At 29.0% G+C, this 18,537-nt stretch overlaps 2 protein-coding genes across 2 annotated transcripts; both read right to left on the bottom strand.

The window, feature by feature from the left end:
- Positions 1–5,459: 5,459 nt before the first annotated feature.
- Positions 5,460–7,643, bottom strand: LOC145017910 (ubiquitin-conjugating enzyme E2 36-like). Its single transcript, XM_078975861.1, has 8 exons — positions 7,488–7,643; positions 7,326–7,353; positions 6,902–6,988; positions 6,284–6,342; positions 6,114–6,155; positions 5,965–6,038; positions 5,764–5,861; positions 5,460–5,659 (listed from the first exon to the last, which is right to left on the bottom strand). Exons 1-8 carry the CDS (start codon positions 7,521–7,523, stop codon positions 5,622–5,624), a joined length of 462 nt encoding a protein of 153 aa, XP_078831987.1. The 5' UTR covers positions 7,524–7,643; the 3' UTR covers positions 5,460–5,621.
- Positions 7,644–14,085: 6,442 nt separating this feature from the next.
- LOC145014218 (AAA-ATPase At3g50940-like) lies at positions 14,086–16,895 on the bottom strand. Its single transcript, XM_078972590.1, has 3 exons — positions 16,743–16,895; positions 16,158–16,309; positions 14,086–15,486 (listed from the first exon to the last, which is right to left on the bottom strand). The coding sequence occupies exons 1-3, from the start codon at positions 16,772–16,774 to the stop codon at positions 14,225–14,227; spliced, it is 1,446 nt and encodes a 481-aa protein (XP_078828716.1). The 5' UTR covers positions 16,775–16,895; the 3' UTR covers positions 14,086–14,224.
- Positions 16,896–18,537: the final 1,642 nt, after the last annotated feature.

Below are 18,537 nucleotides of genomic sequence, written 5' to 3' on the forward strand. Positions count from 1 at the left end.
GGTTACCAGGTATAATAAGTAAAAGAGACTAAATTGCTAGGTTGCAACACAGTTCGTTCTCTGATAAAACCAATAAAAAAGTTGAGTGATTAAAAGGGTTTGCCTAGAAAGCTCATAGATCGTATGTGTCATTTTCCCTTATTTATATATCACTAACATTCTATTTTTATTTTATTATTACAAGTTCGAAACACTAAATTTTCGTTTTTTTTAATTAATAGGGAATCATATTTTGAAAGTTTATCCAATTAATATTGTACTTTCATTGTTGGCTTCCTTTGACTATTTGGAGGTTTGTGTGGGACTGTCGGTACCTATGCAATAAGAATCTATGTTTTTCATATATGCTACCATGACAATTTGACATCATTTAGGTACAACTTTTTTTAGTGTTTCATGTAGTCCTTTGTATCCAACCATATAATTCCATGTGTCCCTTGTCAAGAACTTTTTTCTTTCTTTTCTTAAATCAATGCCTATAATACTTTACAAATGATATAAACTCTTTTCAAAGGAAACTTGATATATACTTAAAATAAAAAAAATAAAAAAATAAAAAATTGTTCCTTATGTCAAGAACTTTTTTCTTTCTTTTCTTAAATCAATGCCTATAATATTTTACAAATGATATAAACTCTTTTTAGAAGAAACTTGATATATACTTTGAGAAAAAAAAAAAAAAAAAAAAAACTTGTTCGTTATTTTACTTTTATAGTTCTATTATACAACAATAATTTTTAATCATTTATATTGTGATGATTTTGTAAGACATGAAATATATATGGTAGATAACATATATTTAAAACCCTGACATACTCAGTTCTTGTGGGCACGAAGACTCGTCTGCAGTGACTCTCGACCAGAGATATAACCTGATGTTTGTATCAGGAAATTAGTATAGTCGGTACGTGAAAATTTGTCTCAAAACTCTCATTAAGGAAATTTTCTTTAAAAAAAACAATAGTTTTTTGTTCACTACTCCTTACTTATAAGCAACACAACCAAATATGCAAAAATCTTTTTTCCTTTTGAAATCCAGGACCAAAAAGGCTAAAAAGTTGTTTGTAGTTCTGGTAGAATGATCATTGATCAAAGCAATTTTCATAACGAATAAAATGGAAAATATGATTCATTGAATGAGGATAGGAGTTGGTTTTAATTTAAACATGTTAACTTGCCCCACAATGTAGTAATGTGGGGTGTGCAAACATGTGTTTGCCATAAATTTTCAAACTCCCATTTATAATCGTAATGTACTTCACCCCCTTTATCAATTACAAAAAGGAGAAGAGGCCTCATATGAATGTATTAATAATTACTGGAAGCTACAAATGTATACAACTTTATTGATTGATATATTTTCATATTATGTATTAACTCATTTCTCATGCATTCAAATGTCATATACATATTTAGAACATAGTTTGGTACCTCAATACAGGTGCTTCCACTTACCCTTAGCTTTGATGGAGTCATAAAAAAATGCAAGATATATTTTCAACTTTATATCTGAAGTCTTTTATTTTATTTTTCCTTTTAGAAAAAGAGATTGATATTTTAAATATTAAAAGAAAAGCGTTGTGACCTGAGGTCTCCGTTAAATGCTAGACATAAATTCATGGATAAAATAAGTTAAGTTTTGTATCTATTTTCAGAAAAATCATTGTAATTTAAAAATATTTATTATTATTAATGTTATTAATTGCCATTATTGTTATTAGTTGTTGTTGCTATTATTATTATTATTACAATTGACAATAATTGTTCTGTTTTTGAACAACCAAATGGATTATATATAAAGAACACAATTGAAAAGGGATAGCTAATAAATGGTTTTGTATTTAAGTAACTCAACTACTGACTTTAAGTTTGTTATTTCTAATATCAAACCAATTAAAATAAATAAAACGATTTTATTATCAAATAGAGAATGTCTATGCAACCTTTTAGCACCAAAGACTTAATTATTATAATAACTCCACAACACCCAAATAGTGGTCCCAAAAAGGCATTCATCCTCGATCTTTTTAAACAAATACATTTCTGGAATCCATCACGAACATAAATCACCAATTGCCGTTTCTTTTAGGTTTCTTTTAATGGTTTGATTTTTCATTTACATATATCATTTTTTAAAAAAAAAAAAAAAAAAAAAAAAAACCGACTATTTTTTTGGGTTTCGTTATCCGTTTATGTTTTTTTGTGTTTTTATATGATTATTTGTTTTGTCAAGTTTCTCAATTTCTCGATTTCTCGATTTTATTTGTTTTGTTGTAAAAGTAATTGTTCGAATTTATAAAACTATTTGGTTTCGGTTTAATTTATTTTTTAGTTTGTGTGTTTTATCATTAAGCACATGTTTGTTGTTTCATTAAAGCAATTAAACACCGTCTTATTGACACATAGTGTATACAGTAAGTAAAGACATTTGACAAAAATGTAAATATACACTTTTATTTAGTATTCTACATGTTAAATTTTAGCTGCATAAAAAACTTAATGCTTGAATTTTTGAGCGTTTTATGACATAAGGTGAAGAAAATACATTATTTAATTAACATTTACTTGGTAAATTAACATTCGGGAAACTATGGTATGCAATTAACCTAAAATAAGATATCAAATCAATTTTTATTATATGGCGTATATGCAATGATTAAAGATATATTCAAGAAACATATTAAAAAGAAACACTATGATATATCTAACCTAATAAACTTACACATATCATGTATATTTTTGATGTGTTCGATAAAACTAGCTCGTATCTAATAGTTGGTTGTTGGTAACTAGTATCTGATATCTAACACTTGATAGTTGTAGTTTTTATTTTGTTATATAAGTGTTCAATAAAAATAACTGAAAACATTTAGAACAAGTAAAATTACATAAAAAGATGTCTTTGTTACATATAAAATACAAATATAATAATGAAAATTTAATTATATAAACTATTCTTTTTCAAAATTGGAAAGTTTTTCATAACTAAAAACTATTACAAAATAAAAATTGAGACAACATAAAATATATAGTAATAAAATCATTTATGTCAAGTATTCCATATTAAAATAATAATATAATTACAGACACATTTTGTATTATTAGATAATTTTTAAAGTCTTTCATTGTTTGTATCACCACAACGGACATCATGAAGTTCATTATTTGTTATGCAATCAGGATGTTCAACAAAATTAAATAAAAGAATTATGACAAACGTAGTTATACAAAGCAAATACGGCCGTAACAATATGACTTTGCACACTAAATAAGTAAATTTTACCATTTCGGTATCTTCCATCTATTCTTTAAAATTTCCCCTAAATCAAAACCATATGAAAAATCAATTTTAAAATCGAGTTCGCATTTTTTTTTCTATTCATATTTTGGGTTTAAACATTTCGGCATTTTTTATGTATTTATTTTTTTCTCATAACTTAAATTTTAAGTCTATGAACTAATATATATGTTAAATATAAAGTTTTGAAAATCGGACCGGAAATCAAATCAGTCATCTTACGGATTAATGGTTTAACTGGTCCAAGTTGGACCTGTCTCAGAAACCAAAAAACCGGATGATGCCATTATTGATTTTAATTATATAAAAAAATACAAAAATTGAAAAAAAAAATTAAAATTCCCAGTTTTATTGGTTCGCATGACGAATATTTTTTGACCTGAAAAGACCAAATTTGGTACCGGTTAAACTGGTCTAGTCCAGTTTTCAAAACATGGGTCGAATAGTATATCATATGACGTCCCACGATTGGAACCTAATGCTTAAGAAGTAGAATTTCAAATAGGAGGTCAAACATTCAAACTTTGATAAATCTAAAATACTCTAGTGTTCTACGATTAATCTCTCATGTAAAGCTTAGGGCATGCTCATATGATGGTACGCTTTAACATTTATTTACACCCATTGACTAAGTGCGATTTAACATTAAATGGTTGTGTTTGATATTTTTTGGTATTTGTATAAAGCTAAAGCCAAACAAAAATGTTTGACATGTTTTCTAAGTAACTATTACAACTTATAAAGTGAATTACATATTTGGGACAACAATAACTATTATGCGGTTCTGTTTCGTTTTTGGTCAAAACCGAACTAAAAACCGCAACTTCAATTTTTTGAAGTTTAGAAACCGCACCGTTCGAATTTTATACGGTTCGATGTTTTTTGTTTTTTTTTATTATTACTTTTTTTGCGGTTTTTTTTTAAAACTAAAACTCAGGTAACTTAATAAGTTACTTTGACTCGGATGAAGAGTACTAATCATTTCTTGAGAAATTTTATATAAAGATGAGGAACACCAAAACAATGTGGTACTCTTCAAAGATGCGGGTTAAAAGTCATAGACGTGACTCTCTTATATAAAATGTGAGAATGGTGAAAGTGTTATCTCAAAGATGATGTGAGATGTTCTTATAATATTAACAAAATTAAAACCCAAATGATATTTTGAAGATGAACCTATATCATCACCTTTTGGTTTGAAATCAAATGATATAACTACTCACCTTTTAATGTTTGAATATAATACTAATTAAACCTAATATTTATTTCACATGTACATTTGATAATATGAATTAATGTATTCATAAAAATAATATTATCATTACAAATACTCTTTGTATTTAAATGTTAAATAATATCATAAACATTATTTGTTCTTGTGAATATTATTAAATGTATACTTAAAAATATACAATTATTTTCTGAATTTATATTTATAAAAATCTTAATTGTTATGATTTCTTTATTCTTACAAATATCAAACATTTATATATATATATATATATATATATATATATATATATATATATATATATATATATATATATATATATATATATATATATATATATACACACACACACAGTGTGGTTCAGGTTTTTGCGGTGTTTACAAGAATAAAAACCACACCACACCTAACATTTTTTGTTTTTGCAAAAACTAAAAACCGCACATCGGTTTAGTTTATACATTTTTTTTAGGTTTTTCGGTTTGCGGTTCGGATTTTTACTCAACCTTAACCTTATGATCAAAATGCTTGTGTTAGATCTTTTTGAATTTTTTGCTTAAAGTTTAACCAAGCTTTTTGACGCATTTATAAAACAAGATATAAAACAAGATGTATCATAGTTGCTAGTTGAGTTAGATACGACAACTGAATTTTCAAATTCAATATTGTTGACATTTTATTATCAATTTCAGATTTGTTTGTATGCAACTTTCATTTTCTCACTTACAACTCCTACACCATTTGTTTCAGTAACCACAACAAAGAAATAACAGACGTTTGACATACATTCAACCTATTTAATAAAACTAATCTGTGTTGAATGATTCCAACCGAATGATTAAGAAAAGGTAGGGTTCTTAAACCGTTAAGAGGTTTTTGATTCGTTCAGAGGTTATCAAACATCGCATAAGTAACCAACCAATATCGAACAAATAAAAAATTACAATTTTCCTTTGTTCCACCCAATGAAAAATATAACATGAGAGTAATTTATCTCAAAATAAAATGAAACTTTTATCCCTAATAGAAATTGTGAATTAAAATATCTAATTATACATATTATTTTCTTAAGAGAAAAAAAACATGACACCTGTGTTAGGCTCCACTAGCATACATATGGGTCCATTCCTTTGCTGTGGGTTTTACAGATAAAATTATAATGTCATTTTCTTATTAAAAAAAAAAACAGAATATTTTAATTTTAATCAAATGTACAAAAAAGAAAAATACAAATTACCTGTTTCAACAGCTTCAGCTTCATTAGATTTCCAGTGTTTTGCTATGTTTTCAGATAATGGATCATCTGGGTTTGGAGCACTCAAAAGTGCTTGAATACTAAAACATAAATTTCAAAATTTCAAGAAACTAATTTATTTTATTATTTATTATTTATATTATCACCTAATTATGAAAAATCATGGATATTTAATAACTTTACCTTAAAAGTACAGTGCGAATTTGAAGAGCAGGGCTCCATTTATCTTTAAGTATATCAAGACATATTCGGCCAAGCTGTATAGAAAAAAATATAGTATTAAAAATAATAATTTAAACAATAAAATTAAAGAAATATGTGAGTAGACAAACCTTGTCAATGTTAGGGTGATATATCTTTGTGAGAAATCGAACCTGTTAGAAAGTTTATAACAAATAAAATACCAAAAAAGGTTAAATGTTGTAAAAGAATTATTCAAATAGGGATATGCTAAAAGATGTTTTTTTTTTTTTTTTAATAATTTAAATGTATATATTTGAACCTTGGGGGCAGCCATTGGATATTCTTCAGGCAAAAATAACTCCAATTTGAAGACTCCTCCTATAGAACAACAACCACAAGCAACATGAGAAAAAAAAAAAAAAAAAAAAAAAAAAACAAGTATTTTTAGTAAATAATGTAAGGTTATTGAATTAGAACATAGGAAATGATTTAATGCAATCTTGCTTCATAAGATAACATTACAAAAACTTAATAATCACTTCATTCCAAAAAACTAGCTTTAGTTTGATTTTGAAGGATAAAATTGACCACTTTTGAAGAATATATTTGTGTCTTATATCTTAAGTTTTTGAATCTTTTGATAACTACATTATTGTATTCACTCATGCAATACACAATCAATATAAGAGTTCTCTTTGAGAAGTAGATTAGTACTTTAAAATTGAATGAGAAGCATTTGGCAAGATTATATAGATCTGCAGTCTATGTTCAAGAGATGTGTGAATTCTTTCTTCACTGAGGAAGAAAGTAAACAGAATATAACTTATAAGCATAGTTTTGCAGAAAGATTGCTTACTTTAAACAAAAGAAGCAACAATAATAGCCCTATAAGTCAATATTACAAGAAGTCAAGAACAATAGAAGCAAGTTAATTTACCTTCATAAGGAGATTGTGATGGACCAAGGATCATGACATTGAAATAACGCATATTCTCTTCTGATGGTGATGCACTTATCCCAGGAGCTACACAGCAAATTCATGAACATCAAACCCAAATCCCTTCTTTTTATAAATGAGCCCTAATACAATATACAAGGGGGTAAATTCCTAGGATTTAAGATCATGATTAGCATCATTCTGCAACTTAGGCTAAATCCGTATTCCAATCGATCTTCACTCATTTCTGCAACTGTACCTTTACTCTCCTAACGATCTCGTTTTGTTAATATCTTGCATTACAATTAACAATACTCCACCAAAACAATTTTGTTAATCGCTAGAATGCTCAAACATAGTCGGATTGAAATTCCGAGTAACAAACACACAAAATTAACAACTAAATAACAGTGTTCAAGTTCACCTGGTTCGCTAAGCAACCGCTGTGTCTCCTGAACGAAAACAACAAAATCAGAAGCTCAGTTACTGCTTTCAATTTACGAAACTGATCGGATGAAAAAACAATAGAAAACGAGATATGCGAAATCAAGAAACCGCGATGAAAATCGCTTGTTGAGCACAGTACCTTGATGATTCTTCGAGGTAGATTGCTGTTCGCCATGGAAGGAGTAGAAGTTACGCTAAAGGAGCTTTTGGATTTTTGAGAAGAGAAATAGAGAGGGGTTTTAGAGAGAGAATGTGAATGGGGGTGCTTTTGGATCTTCACCTCCGTTTACGGGTCGGAAAAAAACCCGAATTAAAGAACTAAAATAAATTGGGAAATGGGGACCATTATATTATTAACTAATAAATATTGATAAATAATTATATAGAAAAGCAATAAATAATTAAATATATTTTTATAAGTATAAGATAATATGAATAAAAATTAAAATATTATTTTAAAAGCAACATGACATATAAAAATTATAATCAAATTATTACAAAAATATACCAAACAATATATAGACATGTATATGGATTATCTGGTTAAGGTTGGTTCATGTTTTTATTTTGAATTCAGTTTAATTTAATAAATAATATTAGAATAAGTTCGGAGGTAAGTGTTGTATTGTGTTTATTGTTGATTTTTTAACAATAAAATACACAGTAAACATAAAATCAATATTGTCAAAATCGGGATCTTATGTAAAATTATAATCGTAAGATCGGATCGGGATCGTAAGATCCTACCAAAATGAACGCATATTCAGTTTTTTATTGTTAGATACTAGTTGTGCAATATGCATTACAATTTGATGTTGATTAAGATGTCGATATGGAGTTAACGTTACCTTTTCAAACATAAACTATAATTTTTGTTGTTGTAAACTGTAAAAATTAGAAAAGAACAAGATCATTATGATCATATACAACTAAAGGCTTAAGATCACAAATGGAATATCATGAGTATGACCTACCCAAATCGAAATAAATCAGTGAAACTCTGTAAGGCTTCTTGCAAGCTGTAATATTCTATTTCAAGTTGAATAAATGAATTTTTGAGGTTCGACTATATAATAAAATAGAGATGTGAAATTAGATTGTTTTAATATCTCAAGATCCTAGCCGGGACTTTAAGATCTCACTATAGATCTTGCTTCACATAAATCCTAGTGAGATTTGAATTGATTTTGGCTTGTAAAATCTTAAAATCATTAGACCTTAAAATCAAAATCGGGATCTTAAAACTAATCTTTCAACACGTTTAATATGTCGAAACAGTTATTATAAAGTAAATTACATGAATCTAATCGTTCAAGTTATTTGGGTAGTGTGTATGTATTTTGTCTCTATTATTTTTTTCATTCAAACTGTCCTTATGTTGTATTATTGTTTTACGATTTTTGTTTATTTAACAAATATAAAATGACAGTTATATTTTTAATCTTTTTTACCTTTTTTTATTGGTGTTGATTTTTATAATAAGATTAATATATGAGACTCACTTTACACCTATCCTTATCTGATACATCACTTTTAATCGACATTCTCAAACATAAATAAATCATTCCATCTTATATTCATTTTTCTCACTCGCTATTTGATGGTTTAGAAACCACAAATCAAACTATTCGGTTCAAGTAGTCAAGAATCAAACTACTGATACATTTAAACCCAAAAAACTGTACTCAAAAATCAAACTCTGACAGTACTTTACTCTTGATTATATAATAGAATCATTTGACGAAAATTTATGAATAGCCTTTTATACACATTGAACAATGAAAATTACTTGAACGTTGAAATTTAAGTCTCAATCTTTAATATCATGTTTTTGACTTTTTTTAAGGAAGAAAATGGGAGGAAATGTATCTTTTTGATTTTTTTTTTAAAATTTTTTTAATTAAGGAGGGGAATGGAAGGAACCCAAGGTTCTTGGAATGGAAGGAACCCAAGGTTCTTGATTTTTTTCAAGGGGAAAGAAAAGAAAGAAAATGAAATGTGTTCTTGAAAGAGAATGAAAAGAAATTGAATGATTAGGCGAGAAAAGAAAATTCTTATTTTTCATCAAATCTTTCCTCCTATTTTTGGGATGATTATGGAAGAAATGAGGAGAACAAAAATGAATAAGTAAAAGAAACTTTTATTTCTTTCCCATCCATTTTTATTTATATATATATAAAAAAAACCTAATATGAAATAGAATACAATAATAGCCTAAATTATAATTTGAGTTTTTTTTAACATATCTAGTCATCGAAACATATCTTATTTATGTATTTGGTTAAGAAACAACTTGATTTTTCGGTTGTTTCATCGCTAACTAGGTGTGAGATCCGTGTATTATATGGGTTGATTTAAAAAATATTAAACATTAAATTAAAATGTAAACAAAAAGTATTTTTTTAATGTACAACTTTATAATAAGAAAAAAATAATCATATTTATTGCAATTTAATATTATATATATAATATTTAATACGTATCATTTTAATTTTAATAATTGAAATGTGACAACTGCCAATTCAGGTCATTCTTGGACTCATGCATCTTTATAATAACCATTCATGCACAACATGTCATGACCTAGTAGTATAAATTAGGTCAAAAATCTTGCATAAACTAGGATCCAACTAAGGTCTAGGACTAATATACTTGATACTTACAATTCTAGTAAGTTGCTTAGCTACAATAGGAAATGCCAATACTATAATTAGAATAAAGCTTCAAGCTTTGTTATAATTGAAATAGGGTATAAAACTCTAAAAATAAATTAAAACATTCTAATTATACTTCAACATGTTGTTGAATATCAATCAATGTTCCAAAAACTCTAAACAGCCAAAAATCCAAATTTATAAATCTTAAAGCTTAAAAACTTTATAAAATTTGGCTATAAACTTTCTAATATCAAATTTTATTAATCAAATTATGGATTATACCAATGAAATAGAAATATAAATTACAAGTATTAATCATAATTTATTAGTTAAAAACAAGATTTTTAAATAAATCAAAAATTGCTTAAAGAATCACTTTTATAAAAATTAGATTTTTATAAAAATTAGATTTTTATAAAAATTAAGGAGGGATTTTTTATAAAAATTTGAATTTAGGAGAGAGGAGGCTTTAATGCCTCAAAAATCTGGCCATCTCCCCTCTCCCCATGCACTCTCTTCCCAAAACTCATGATTAAACTCAAACCCACACTCCACCTCTTCTCTCTTCACTCTTCTCACTTCACTCTCTTCACACACTTCACCCTCTTCCTCTCTCTCTCTAAACTCACGAAATTTCTCTCATTTCTCTGCCAAATTTCAAGACTTTGAAGACCTTGAAGTGTTCTTACTTCTCTCAAGATCATAACCAAGGTAAACAACATCATCTTCTTCCATAGTTTGATGATTCTACTTCTTTTCCTTCTTAGTTTTCTCTTCTTTTAGGATTCTATGCCTTTCCATGGCTAGAAATCTTTATTCTCCCCTTGTGGTTTGTAGATTCTCACCATAACACAATGCATGTGTTTGAAATGGTGAAAATCCGGGATCAAACCCATGCAAGGAGTGAAAAAGATGCACATATGATCATGTGACATCAAAACATAATATTTCATGTTCTTCTCCATTTCTTGTGTGTTCATGCATGAACGAAAGCATTAAACCATTTCTAGTACATCTTGGATGCTCATTCATTCCATGCATGTGTTAGAAATCGGGCCTTACCAAGGACATGCATGATGTTCTTATTGAAATACCCTAAAAATGCACACAAGCAAACATGCAATCTGCCAGATTATTTTGTTCGACTTTGAACAGTCATAACTCAGTCATTTTTTAACCAAATCATGATATTCTTTTTGTATTGGTTAGTTCCACGAGTTAACTTTCAAACCCAACTGGTCTTACTGTAAAATATTAAATATCCGATTTTTGGCAGATTTTACAAAAAGGTTGCGCATACAGCTCTTTTTCTGTGATCACTATTTTTATCTTGCTTAAACAATGGTCTTAAACCCAACCATAAATCTTAGGAAAAATACCTTAGAAACTTAACATATCTAGTGAGTTATGGTTGAAATTTCGTGGCTTAAAACCTCACTGAATGGGCTACAAAAATTCATGAACCTCAGCCACATCTACACTTCATGCATTATTGCATGCAACTTTTCTTAAATTGTTTGGAATCATTACCCTTATTTCTCTTCTGAATACATTCTTAACATTTTTACTTTTGAAAGCCCTTGCATGCATGAGATAATCTGGAAAATTTCAAGAGCTTTTGTTATTTATTTGATTTATTAGAATTATTGCTAAAACCAAGGGCATAAATCATATAAAATACTTCCAGAGGTCAATAAATCCTAAATAAATTCATGGATGATACTTATGGGGAATAATGACCCCTCACCAAATTTCAGCAATTTTTGTTACTGTTTCATATGATTTCTAATTTTCTTTTATTTAGGACATGATAAATTACAAAACCACTTTTTAGGATGTGAAAATTTTATCTAACAATTTTCGCATACCTTACTTGTGATGGGTGACTCAAGAAAATAATTTCAAGATTTTTCATCATGTCTAGCTATTTTTCCCAATTTTTGGTAATTATAATGGCTTAAAAATGGGAAAAATAGTTCTGATTATCCAAAATTCATGAAAATTTGCCAGGATATCATATTATATAGTAGGAGGTTACATAAAAATTTTGAATATTTTTCTCCACTGTAAACTATTTTTCCCTTATTTTCTAAAGTTAATTGCACTAAAATTCACTTAAATATACATAAATACCCAAAACCAGTTTATACATTATGAAAACCACTTTTGATATTTTTCCCAAGATATTTATACTGTAAATGATGTTACAAAAATTTATGGTAATTTATTTTAACTGTTTAATAATATTTCTTTAATTAATGACTATTTAAAGGAATAAAACAAGGAAAAATACAAATAACCACTGAAAAATATATTTTATATTTTTCCCAGCCTATTTATGTATAATAACAATTAAATAAAAAGTTTGGGTAATTTTGGAAACTGTTTACTATTTATTTCAATTTTTATTGAAATAAATGCTCAAAAATTATAAAATATAATTAAACAGCTTGGAAATCCATTTTTATAATTTTCCCAGCTTAGTGTTGTGTATTAACAGTTAAATAAAAAGTTTGAGAATTTTTATCCCTCGAATACTATTTTTCGTGAATTTATGTTGTTATTGAGACTTAAAATTTGGAAAATTAACCTTCCAAGGTTGTAATTAATCGCACGACTTGTAAAATTTCAATACATCAGAAAAAGTGTAACAAAATGATATAAATCCAATACTAAAACATAAATTGGCATTTCCCTATATGTAGAGTTTAGTATATTAGCATTAGATATCGACATGGAAACTCACTAGTGCGTGTGTTTGGTGTCGTAGGATCCCGGTAGTAAGACGTTGGTGCATCCCGAAGTACCGCTTGTGTCTACACAAAACATCGTGAGTATTCACGCACTCCCCTATTTTCGTTTTTTTATGTTTTGGGGTGGAAAAGCATGTCCAGAAAAACTATTGTTTGCATGTTGTACTTAAATTGAATTGTATCAAACATGATTGCTATTGTATTGCTATGTTTCTTTATGTATGTCTATGCAACACGGAACATGAGAACTTATCGTACAAAGGCCCTTCCCTTATCTCTAACCATTAACTCTTTGAGCCAATGGTCGTTATGGATAGCGCTATTAGGAATTGACAACTCCTCACTCGCCCGAATCGCTGGAGTGCATGATACCATATTCATCTATGGAACGATAAGCATAGATCTCGATAGGGCTTCAGTCATAGGTTTGGTTGAGACTCATTGTTTGCTCATACACATACAAACGCGTTTCTCGTTATAGCAATAAACTTGTATTCATTAATAGCAATCAACTTGTTTATCATTGAAGCAATGTACTTGTATTTACAAAAAGCCTTATTGTACGCTCGATTTTATAAACTTGTGATACTCACCAACTATTTTCATAGTTGACGCTCGTTTTACATGCTTTTTCAGGAAATAATTAGTAAGTGGATGTAAAGATTCATCATCATAGAGCATGCTGCATCGTGTTGAAGCTATTATGAAGCTATATTTTGAACAATGTTATTTTGAAAAACTTGTATTTTGTTCTTTTGAAGCTATGGGTTGTAAACTTTTAAATACTGCTATGGTGATGTATCTTTATCTTTTGCAATGAAACCGTTATCGCTGTCATACCTTGCGTTTCCGCTTTAGCGGGGTGTGACATGAAACAAATGAAAAACTCACAAAGGGATAATATTTATTTTAAAAATACCACAAAATGATAAGTATAAAAAATCATGAGAAATTGACATGTGATCAAAAAAATATTCATTTATTATGGATAATGTTCTTTAACAAAGCAATAATAAACAATTTACATACTATATTAGTTAAAATCAACAAAATACAAACAATCATCCTTATATTTTTGCAAATATCTTTCATTGGTTTTTTTTATCAATATACTTTGCACATGATTTAATTTTACATTAACATAATACTTTGCACATGCTTTAATATCTTGTATCAAACCAATGTTTAATGAAATAATTCAAGAAAGTCAAATTGTTTTCAATTATATCGCCTAACCGACTTTTTTTTTTTTTTTTTTTTTTTTTTTTTTTTTTTTTTTTTTTTGTAAAATACAAGCTATGTATGAAAAATATAGAACAATACAGCAAATGAAAATTTGTTAGTATTTTACTATTTTATGACATTGTCCTTAAAAACTATTGTTTTTCTATGTGTTGTAAAACTAATAATCTACTATATTCACATAACATGGGATGTCGTAGTCCTTCATTGCAACGTGTCACATGTTACAACCTTGTTTTTTTCTCGAGGTAGGCAACAAGTTTCTCGAGCGACATAGTCACATCCTTTTTGTACTTCATAAGCTCTCCCGCAACTTCAGCAGGTGTGGCGTTTACACTTTGCAACAACTCTTCGACTCTTTTAAAGAGTCGATGATCTTCAAGCTCCAAATAGTTAAAAGCCAACTGTTTGAATGCTGAAAATGTGCAATAAGACATATGAATATGCATGTCCAATCGTCCTGGACGAAGTAATGTGGGGTCAAGTGCATTTATAGATTTGGTCGTGAAAATAAAGATTCGTTCTTCTCCACAACACGACCAAATCCCATCCATAAAGTTAAACAATCTCGAAAAAGTCTTGTCTCCTATTTGATTTATAAGTTGATCGAAATCTTCAAACACAAGTATCGATTTGCTAGGCATTTCTAACAAAATGTTTTTAAGTTGAGAGTCTGAATCAACCTCTGTAAGATCTATGTCGTAGATATTGTAGTTTAAATAATTAGCCATGCATGCAATCAAGCTGGATTTTCCTGTGCCAGAAGAACCGTAGATCAGATAACCTCGCTTCCATGCCTTACCGATTCGTCGATAGTATTCCTTTCCATTCTTGAAATTGTTTAAATCCTCCATAATCATCTTCTTTACCTCCGGCTCAATTGCTAGGGTTTTGAAGGTCATCGGGTTATCAATAATGACAGTTTTTGACTCATGATAATCGGCGTCGATCATATGAAGCTTTAATCCACTTTCTTCGGCTTTAATCTCATCAGATCGCTTCAAAATGAACGGCAAGTATGACTCTAGGATCTTGCATCTATGTCGATTGTGGAAAGTTAACTCGTAAGATTTCAATCCTGTTTGTACATTACCTACTTCGGTTTTTGTTGTAGATCTCCATTTAACTTGAATCCCATCGAATTCGTCGATGATTTCTTCATCTTCGTTCATGGTAATAGTCAATGCTTCCTTGTTTTTGCACACATTAACCTTTCGAATACATGATTCGTTCACTTTAGTGCCTAAGTAGGTTTCAACTGCTTGATACATTTCATCTGTGGTGTTGGATTGTGCTTGATATTCGTTTATGACAATTGTGAACTCGCTATCTTTGTTACGGATGATCTTTTTCATTTCGTGGATGTAGTAATCTTGATACTCTCGTGGGATGAATTCGTCTGCGAGGGTTCGTAGTTCTTTACCGACGGTTAGAACATCATTCGCGACACTTCGAGTCAGCATTGCAAAAGCAGCAAAAGAAGCAACTGTCACGAAAAGAAAGTGTTTAGTATCCAAATATTTGTGGATTAATGTTGGTGATTCTATCACCAAATATATTTTAGTGTAATGGACTTATCAAGTGTTTCAAGAATAATGTTTTTGTTATAATACAGGTTAGGAGGTGTGGGAGTACACACTTGTATTTACTAAACATTGTTAGTATCGAATCCTAATCTACTTTGTCAAGTCGGGGATCCCGCTCCTAGGTGAGCGAGCGGGGTTTTGGGCAGCACCCCGATTTTTTTTTTTAGAACAGTACAAGGACTAATTTGTCTTTCTTGAAAGATGCAAATTTAAGGACTAATTTCTCTTTCTGCAAGATGTAAACTGTTCTCGGTTATCCGTTGAGTGGAAATCCGGGAAAAAAACGATTCATTTGAAACACAGAAAACAGAAAAACGCTAGTTTCTTCATCTTCTTCTCAAAATTGATTCTGATTTTGTGCTTAAAATCAGAATTGTTACATCATGAATTATTTCAGTTTCGATTTCGTGACACCCAAGGCATATAGGGTCGAAATATCAAACAACGAAAGTGTTTACACGATTCCTGTTTGTTATCCAGATTTTCATATCTCTATTTTGAATTCCCCAACAATTAATATATGGGTTGACATTCGAACTTCGAAATCATAATAAGATTTGAAACGTCGTACCATATGAAGAGGCGCGATGACTAGCGTGGGGGATTTGGACCCAGTTTTTGTTGATGGGGCTCAGATTCGGGTTCGGATTTGACCCAAGTGAGTTTAATGGCATTGATGTCCCGAAAAACAATCGTGATGGGTTCGACACATGGGTGCACTCACTGCAATTGCAATGCATATATTTAGTTTAATTAGAAGTTAAGCTTTACTAATTACATTATAAGCTCTAAAACATCATCATCAACTTTCAACAAGAAACAAACACTAATCAAAACTTCAAATAGCACAAAACAACTCATAGCATCGTTTCAAGAACTCTATCATCTACAAATGACACCATGAGTACAACAAATTTCCTTTAACGAAATACGTAAAACACATGTTAAAAGATAGAAAATCTTCTCACTATTCCAAATTCGAACTCATGATCTTTGATCACCTTGATGTTATCCTGAATAACTACCTCTTGATGATCATCAATTGATTATACCAAACAACTATGTACCTTAAAACGTATAAGGACTTTATAACAATTAACGTACATGTAATTCAGTTGACAAAAATTGACAGGTAGTTCTAGAAAAAGTATCAAACCTGTTCAGCATCTTCATGTAAAAGAAAGCCATAGATCATAGATGAGATAACACCTTAAGTTCTTCTGTTTCTGTTATCTGTTTTAATTCTATTCTAAAAATAATAACTTTGCGTTCACTTATATAAAAAGGTGTCCGTAAAGGTTTAGTGCAAGTAAGAAAAAAGAACAGAAACAAAACTGAAAAAAACAGAAAGCATTTAAAGGTTGATTGCTTCCTCCTGAGAGAAAAGAAACCCATACGTAACAATTACTTTATAAGTTGTCAAATTCCCTTTTTTGGCACTTATACATCTTGTGTGTTTTAATCATCAATATACATATCGATTTCTAATATTGAGTTAAACGGGAAGCAATATTTTCATGAACATATTCTAAAATGTTAAGAATCTAGCTAGTAAGTAGTAAATCACGTCACGTTGCTTAAATATGATACGTAAGACCCGTCCGTGTTGTTTCACCAAAATGGACAAGTTTTTAGGATAAATTATTAGTTAAAATCATATATTAATGAATTATTGGATGAATTAATGAGGACCAAGAACAAGGAGAAGGTTACTGTCTTGCCGGATTGATAAGTTTGGTGTAGACACAACGAAGAGACTTCGCGTACACTTTCTTGTGTACGTGTGTGTAATAGAAGTCATCTTATGGTCACAATACGTCAACAAATATAGTATATGAACGACCCTTATCCTAATTCTAATAAATAAGTACAACTCGGCCACGTGGCATTCTTCAAGGCCCCCAAAATAGAGTTTTCTCGCTCATTTTATTAATCTTTATTTACATAAATACCATAGAATCTAAATGAAAGAATTCCGGAAAAATCCGCAAAGAAATCTTTTCAAAATATTAAACCAAAAATTTTAAATGAATAAAAGATATGGAAATACATTGAAAAAATATGTTAATCAATCTTCAGATTCGAAAAACACGCATTAATTTTGAAAGTTTGTTTATTTTGATTGCAAATTAAATCCCTAAAAATCTGCAATATTATTCTTTTTCAAACGTAATCTTCTTAATTCTTATTCTTATTTATTCAAACGTAAATAGCATTCATACGGTTATTTTCTTTTTACCATTCTGCTCCAGACGAATTCTGTTCCATAGTAATATTTGCAAACGTATTCTTCTTCATTCTTCTTGATTCTGCAAGGCTTCAAAAATTATAATATCAGGTTAGTGTATTAAAATATCAGCATTACTAATATTTCTAACCTCTTAATTGTCTGATTTATCAGTTTCTATCATTTTCTCATTTTATTAGTGATGTTCTTCTTCTTTTTGCTAATTCTTCTTAATCATGTTCTTCTTCTACCTTTTCAGTTTAAAAGACGTAAATGTTAATGAAAATGATAACAAAATACGGAATTAGTAATATAATTGAGAACTTGATATGAAATTATTTGATATGAATTATTGGTTTTTGTTTGGATTCCATTTTATTATAAACAGATTAATTGAATAAACGACCATTTAGCAGTACAAATTGAAGATGAATAAACGATCATTTAGCAGTACAAATTTAAGATATCTACATTACCATTAATAATTTTTATGTTATCTATTAGTGAGTTGCAGGGGCATTGTCGGTATAATTATTGTTTATATGTTAATTTTATATTTAAATATATCATGGTTGTAAAAATCGCTCGACGGTTGCTCGGCGGTTGACTGGAGTCAAGCGATTAATCGATTTGGCGGGGATTAATCGGAGACCCTAAATTACTAATAAAAATATTTTAAAATTTAATACATCCTAAGATAATTAGTATTTGCATATTTAAAATT

This window comes from Lactuca saligna, chromosome 9 (genome assembly GCF_052625555.1).
Source record: "Lactuca saligna cultivar CGN05327 chromosome 9, ASM5262555v1, whole genome shotgun sequence".
NCBI classification, from domain to species: Eukaryota; Viridiplantae; Streptophyta; class Magnoliopsida; order Asterales; family Asteraceae; genus Lactuca; species Lactuca saligna.